Genomic DNA, 7,097 nt, shown 5'->3' with positions numbered 1-7,097 from the left:
ACCTTTGACTGCAGTGGACTTAACCACAGTACCTTTGACTGCAGTGGGCTTAACCACAGTACCTTTGAAAAAATATACTCAGAATTCATAAATACTCCTCCTTCATGTGACCTTATTCGGACACACAGCCTTTGCCTTTATAGATAAGTTAAGATGAATTCACACTATGGAGGTGGACCTGCCATCCTAAGAGTGATGTGTTTATAAGAGAGAGGAGATGTTGTGTGTGAAGATGTGGAGGAAAGCCAGGCAACAACAGACTCTGACTGGTGTGATGCCAAGGATCTCTCAACACACCCAGGAGCTATATGAGGCGGGAATCATCCTGCCAGCCCCCAATTCTGAGTTCTTGCCTCCAGTCCTATGAAAGGATACACTTCTCTAAGTCAACATGTTTGTAGCGATGTTAATAGCAGCCTTAGAAATCTCACTGAGTAGCAATCTTTGTTTATATACCAGTCACCATATAGAACACTAGGGTCAGGCCTGCACCACCACTACTGACTCAGTGGCTATTTTCTGGCCTGTAATATATAGTTTCATGCAAAAACACATACGAAAGGGCCCTCTCCAACCCTGGAATAACAGAAAAACTGAAGAAAAAAATTAGAGCAGTATTTTCTAATTTAGTGTCAGCTTGATAGTGAGTTACTGGTGTTGCCTCTGTGTATTTGGAATAAGAATGCATTTAAGCAAAGTTGCTGCTGAGATGAGGACTTACTTGTCCAGTTCCGTAGGGATCATCATCCGCCATGTTGAAGCTGTACAAAACAGAACAAAGGAAATCAAAACTGTAACACTGGAGTAAACCTTAACGATCCCATAACCATGGCACATATGCAGGGCTAGGCTGTCTTTCTACCAGGACCACAAATGTCTGCAAAACAAAACCAAAAAACAAAAAAACCTCGGAAGGAGGGCATCATGTGTGCAGTACCTCCGTGGCACCTAACTCTCATAGCAGGGAGATGGCAGAATCTAAACCCTCTTGCTAAGCTCACAGTGTCCTCAGTCTGATATAGCTGGTCCTACTTTTGTGTAAAAAATCAGGTCCAGATGGAGTCTTCTGGCTATTTCTACTTACTATAGTCGTCTATCAACAGTTTACAGTTTTATCCCTTTTGTGTATTTTTTTTCCTCATGAACTCTGAGATGATCTTAGAACTGTCTAGACTTGGTTGAGAGGCTGAGGAAGTGCTTATACTGTTTTACATAACACTGGAATCGGCACAGAATGCTGCTCTCCAACCTCTTGTGAGGACCGGTGAAAGTCATTCTGCCTTAGTTACCATAACCTGAAAATCTCAAATTTATTGAACTTGGCAAGCTATTAATATAACCAGCCTCAGCAATCTTCAGTCACCTAGAGACCCTAATAAACATACAGACCCATGTATTTATACCTTGAAACCATACTCCATGCTGGATAAAACTCAAATATAGAAAAGCCCTGGCTTCTATGACATGAGGGAATGGACTCAGGATTACAGAATGGGGCTGTTGTGCCCATCTTGTAAGAAAGGAGTCTGTTTTCCCCCCAATCCGACATACTGTCTTGTCTCCATCAAAAGTCTATCTCACACTAATGAGAACATGTCATAACATTCTCATAACTCGAGGCTTCACTTCCAGTGAAAAGCTTTGTGCTATCACACCATGTGACTAACGGTATGCAATGGAGCCTCCGGAGCACTCCCGGGGCACACGGAGCAGGGCCAGCTGCAACTAAAGGAAAAGTAGTAGCTGTAAGTCCTTTGGAACAAGTTCACAAAGGTTTGTGCAGGGAAGCGGGGTGGTTTAAAATAAGAAACCCTTGAAAATGTTTAAACACAAGCTGGAGAGCTGGCTCAACAGTTAAGAGGGCTTAGTACTTCTGCAGAAGACCCAGATTCAGTTCCCAGTACTTACATGGGGCAGCTCACGATCCTCAAACTCTAGCTACAAGGGATCCGACACCCTCTTCTGGCCTCTGAGGGTACCTGCACACATAAAGTACACATAAACTTATTCAGGCACACACAAACACATAATTTACATATACATATTTAAAAAGAAAACATGTGCTGGGTGTAGTGGCACATGCCTTTAATCTCAGCATTTTGGAGGCAGGGGCAAGTAGATGTCTTTGCGGTAGAGGTTAACCTGATCTACATGGTGAGTTCCAGGGCTACACAGTGAGAGTCTTGCCTTAAAACAAAAACAAACAAGCAAAACAAAACTCTCCAAGTAGCTGCAACTAATCATATTTCTATTCAGACAAATAGTTAAAACAGGGGAATTTTGACTTGATATAGAAGGATATGAAATAATTGAAAATACCAGGGTTCTTCCATTGCCTGGTAGATGACTTTGGATACTAATTTCCGCAGTGTTTGACACCATCCTGATGGCTCTCTGTTTTCCATTAACTGGGGTGATGATATTCTTTCCTAACAATCTGAAGACAATCTCCTAAGGAGGAGGCGGCATTACTGCCTTATTAAACTGTCCAAACTCATTTAGTACCTTTACGTCATTGATTCTGTGTATACCTTAACAAGGCTGGCACAAACAGACATGCTAATGTGAAAGGGAGATAGCTCAGGAGGTCTCAACCCTAGACTAAGAACTACAGGCACTATGGAAGGCTGAGAGCAGGAGAGACTGTCTTCTCCAGCAAAGTGCACACTGATTGGTTATTCAATGCCAATGGGAACATTCAAACAAGTAATGTTATACAGATGGAGCAGATTGATTTTTTTGTACTTAGAAAAAATATATATATAATCAATTTTAAAAGAAAAAGAAATATGTAAAAGAAAAAGAGGCCATGAAGTTTTGAAAGAGAAAAAGAGAGATACATGGAAGAACCTGGAGGCAAGGAAAGGGAGAAATTATGTAGTTATACTTTAATCTTAAAAACTGGACAGTTTTGTAGAACTTTGAGTGTAGGGGTTTAACAAAAAGAAGTCTCATTCCAACTTGGAAGATTCAGCTCCAACCATATCACTCAACAAATGGAAGCGTATCCTCTTGGTCCATACCCTAGACAAAGCCCTAATGAAGATGGCCCCACCTTAAACACTTGAGAAACCACCAAACTTGGAAGCTTGTCATCAGGAACACCCCTCTCCTAAGGTTTCTAGATTATGTGTGTCTAAGAACTTAACTCTGTAAGATACTCAAGAAGCTCAAGGACCACTTGGGTGACTTAGAATCTTGACGTAGAAAGCTTTGGTCATTACTGAGGTGTTGAAAGGTAATAGCAGCTCTAGCATGATGTAAATGCTAATTTATAATTTTAAACTAAAATGTTAGAAGAAACCAAGAGTCACTTGGAAAGGATGAATCACTGAGTAATATTTGCATTGATTGCAAAAGCAAGTTTTATATCTAAAATGTTGAAATATCGACTGAGCCTTGGAACTGGGGATTAGAAAAGCAGCGGGGAAAGTCCCCTATGTGCCCCTGCTTCCCCAGCCTCCCCCCACTTTCCTTTTGCTTAGTCCTGCGCTTTTGAGGAAGGACCTTGAGACGAAAAGGGAGACACAACCCTGGGTCTCATTTCTGCCTCTGTCTACCCCAACCAGGAAACTTTAGGAAGATCTTCACACCACATAAAGAGACAGCAGAAAATGTAGCTAGGTCTCAACAAATATCCAGGGAGTTGTGTTTTTCATACAAAGCACAATGTAACAAAACCAGCCAAGTCCTGAGTATGTGACATATTCTATGAATGCTGAACCAACTGTTTCCTGCATTCCTGTGGCAATCTTCCTAGTAACTCAATCTGACACAGGGGCATCTTGGTGAAGCAGCTGGACTGAGTGGAGAAATACTAAAGCCATGGGTATGTGTCATCAAGGACAAAGTCGGGACACCCCTGTCAGTAAATGTATGTCATCTAGGCTCAGAGATATAGGCAGTCTGAGGCCCTGACTCACTGTAAACAACAACAACAACAACAACAACAACAACTCTTTCTGTTTTGTTAGATTTCTTTGGGGAAAAAAAGCTATCTAAATTTCCAAACCCATTCAAATATCATAATCTACAGAGAACCACAATTTGCACCTTGAAAAGCAGACTGTCAGCCAGAAGGGTATGGTGGCATGGTGGTTCGCAACTGTAGTGACCTTAAAAGGTGCCACTTAGGTGTAATTTAACGTACCAGTTCTTTGGCAATAGGGGTAAAGTTACTGGGAAAAGGGACTTTTCAAAACATTTTTGTTTTGTACTCTGTATGGACAATAAATTGGTAAAGATAAAATTATAAAATACATTAAAGCTTCTTTTCCATATAGAATTTCTTGAAGAAAACATAATGTAAGGGCTATGGCCATGTACAGTGTATACCATGTAAAATATTCAGAGGGAATAACTTCTGCAAGTTTATTTTCAGAGGTTTGTAATGTGCTCTGATCTAACTGTTTGCATTACTATTCTATGATTGTAAGCTAAATATTATGGAATTGCTATAACAATGGGGAGATTTGTACAGTAACATAAAAATTCATCGAATACATATTAGAGATATATTCTAATAGAAAAAGAAGCTGAATCTAAATTTAAATCATTGAACATAAAATGTCACGACATTGTTAAATAAAATATAAAGTATGAATACATCAAAACCTCTAATTATTTCTGACTGCTCTTCAGAAGGGTCCCCCTTTCTGCGTGTCCCCCTCTCTGACAGTATGTCACACTAATGATAAATGTTGTCAACTGACTTACTTCTTTCCAGAAATGCTGACTTCTGAAAGGATTCTTTTTTGAAAAGAAATCAATGTCTGTGTATGCTACCCCACTGAGATTTGCAGAAACTGGCTTCCCACTTCTTTCATTTTCAATATTACTTCACCGGGAACACTGTGACAATTACATAGAACAATGCATGCACGTACGGCGAATGCAAAACTGAGAGCTGGTGCAGATACCCATTCATAGTGGAATGTCAATCTAATAGGCTAGCAGATCCATGGAAAACACTCAGCTAGTTAATTCATGCAAAGCTTATTAGTGAGTGGGAGATACAGAACATATGTTAACTTGTCAGTCTAATAAATAACTTACTCATGATAAATTATAGGAAGGATGATGCAGGTAGCAAACTTTTCATTGTCCTGAGAAAGACATAGACTCATATATTTGAGTGCTTAGTCACCAGGGAGTGGCACCATTTGAAAGGATTAAAAGGATTATGAGGAGAGGAGTGGCCTTGTTTGAGGAAGTTTGTCACTGAGGGGGAGCACTGAGGTTTCAAGAGCCCATCCCAAGTCCAGAGTCTGTCTTTCTCTGCCTACAGACCACGATGCAGAACTCTCAGCTGCTCCAGTGCCTGCCTGCATCTCCCTGCTATCTGCCATGGTGATAAGGGACTAAATGTCTACAACTGTAAGCTAGCCCCCAGTTAAAGGCTTTCTTTTAGAAGAGCTGCCTTGGTCATGATGTCTCTTCACAGCAATAGGACAGTAGCAAAGACAGATAAATTCCCCACCAATATCCACTGACACTCTACCATATCTGACTCTGAGGCGGTTGAATGCTACAACCGTATAAATTATTTGTATTTTTCCCCGGGGTGGGGGTGGGATTTAGAAGTTATTCTCTGAAGTATTCTGGGTTGACAGGACAGGCTGGAAGGCTCAGGATTAACCCAGGGACAATTTACCTAATCCTCGGTGCCAGTTATGCAGAGGAGAAACCACGTGAGTGCTCTGGCCTTGGGACAAGTGCTCTCATTTGTACGGAGAAAGATCGAGCTAAGTTTAACAGGCTGCTTCCCCATAACTGAGGAACCTTAGGTAACGTTCACATTTGCTGCATGTTATGCTAAACTCACCTGAAGAACCAAGCTTTAGAGTGAATGAGTCATTTGCTTAGGCTGACAGACTAGAGCTGGCTTCTCTGACTGCACAGCTCATGGCCCTTGTACTAGTGTAATGGGTGATGTGATTTTCCTCTTGACATAAGCGTTATTCACGTAAAAACATCTTTGCTTCAAGCCTCTCAAAAGACCTGGCTGGAATTAGTCTACTCATAACATTAGCTGCTAGCTAGGATCTTTTCTTCAAGTTTTTATTATTTTTTATTTTATGTGGCTTGAGTGTTCTGCCTGCAAGCATGAATGTGCACCACAAATGTGAGGGGAAAGGCAGAGGCAAGGAGGAGCACGTCAGGTTGCCTGGAACCAGAGTGACGGGAGGTTGTCAGCCACCCGACATATGGGTGTTAGGAACCAACCTGGGTCTTCTGCAAGAGCAGTACTCTTACTAGCTAAGCCTTCTCTTCAACCATGTTAAGTAGGCTATTAAAGGGTTATGCACCTGTGCTGGTGGCTGGGTGGGATGGGGAGGGGGGCTGCCTGCCATGATAACTGCTAACATTCAAGCTCTTACTGTTGTTTTTTGTTTGCTTTCAGATAAGACCCTCTAGAGAAGATGGCAAAGAGCTGCTTTAAACCAGCCACATTTGCCAACTCCCTCTTCTACGTGATGTAGAGTGATTTTTGCTTACTATAATCTTGTTATAATGGTAAATTCTCCACAGTTGAGGCATTCTGCCAACCTTGTGCATGCCAACACATGAAGTAGCATGCTGTCATGGCGACTGGAGCAGGAATAGGCTCCCGCTATATTCACTGAGTACTCTTCAGCTTTCGTGCACACATTGTCCGGTCAAATTCCTTTGTCTCCTTTGGGGAGATGCACATTACGAGTCTCAGAATGCTTTCTTTCCTTGTTGCAACATGCTTTCTTTCAAGCTGGTCTCCTGAGTGTGCTTCCTGTTCCTACATCTATTTATTATTACCTGGTGAACCCATGGAACTCTTCTACAGAGTGTAACCTGAAGAATAGAATAGGACCTTACAATGCATGAATTTCAAATGAACTACTCACAAGGCAATCCAAATGTGAAGGTAAAAATACCAATACTAAGTCAAATGATTCTTAAAAAACAAAAACAACAACAGCAGCAACAACAAAATCCCTATGGTAAGTTTCAAAGGAGAGGGAGAGGGGGAGGGAGAGGGGGAGGGGGAGGGGAGAGGGAGGGGAGGAGGGGGGGAGAGAGGGAGGGGGCGTGTTTGGCTTGAGGGCGCGCGGGGGGGGAGC

The 7,097-nt window shown here is 41.8% G+C and overlaps 1 protein-coding gene across 2 annotated transcripts in view; it reads right to left on the bottom strand.

Moving 5' to 3' along the window:
* Positions 1-7,097, bottom strand: part of Nfkb1 (nuclear factor kappa B subunit 1) — a 109,010-nt gene that overhangs the window by 84,582 nt on the left and 17,331 nt on the right. For both annotated transcript variants that reach the window (XM_028760382.1, XM_028760383.1), the window contains exons 2-3: positions 1,909-1,979; positions 722-761 (exon numbers count right to left, since the gene is read on the bottom strand). In XM_028760382.1, coding sequence (XP_028616215.1) covers positions 722-754 — 33 coding nt within the window. In that variant the 5' untranslated portion in view covers positions 755-761; positions 1,909-1,979. The remainder of the gene's footprint in view (positions 1-721; positions 762-1,908; positions 1,980-7,097) is intronic.

This window comes from Grammomys surdaster, unplaced genomic scaffold (genome assembly GCF_004785775.1).
Source record: "Grammomys surdaster isolate TR1022 unplaced genomic scaffold, NIH_TR_1.0 126531, whole genome shotgun sequence".
In the NCBI taxonomy this organism is placed as follows: domain Eukaryota; kingdom Metazoa; phylum Chordata; class Mammalia; order Rodentia; family Muridae; genus Grammomys; species Grammomys surdaster.
The sequence above is the reverse complement of the archived record's forward strand: the minus strand, read 5'-3'. Positions and strand labels throughout refer to the sequence as shown.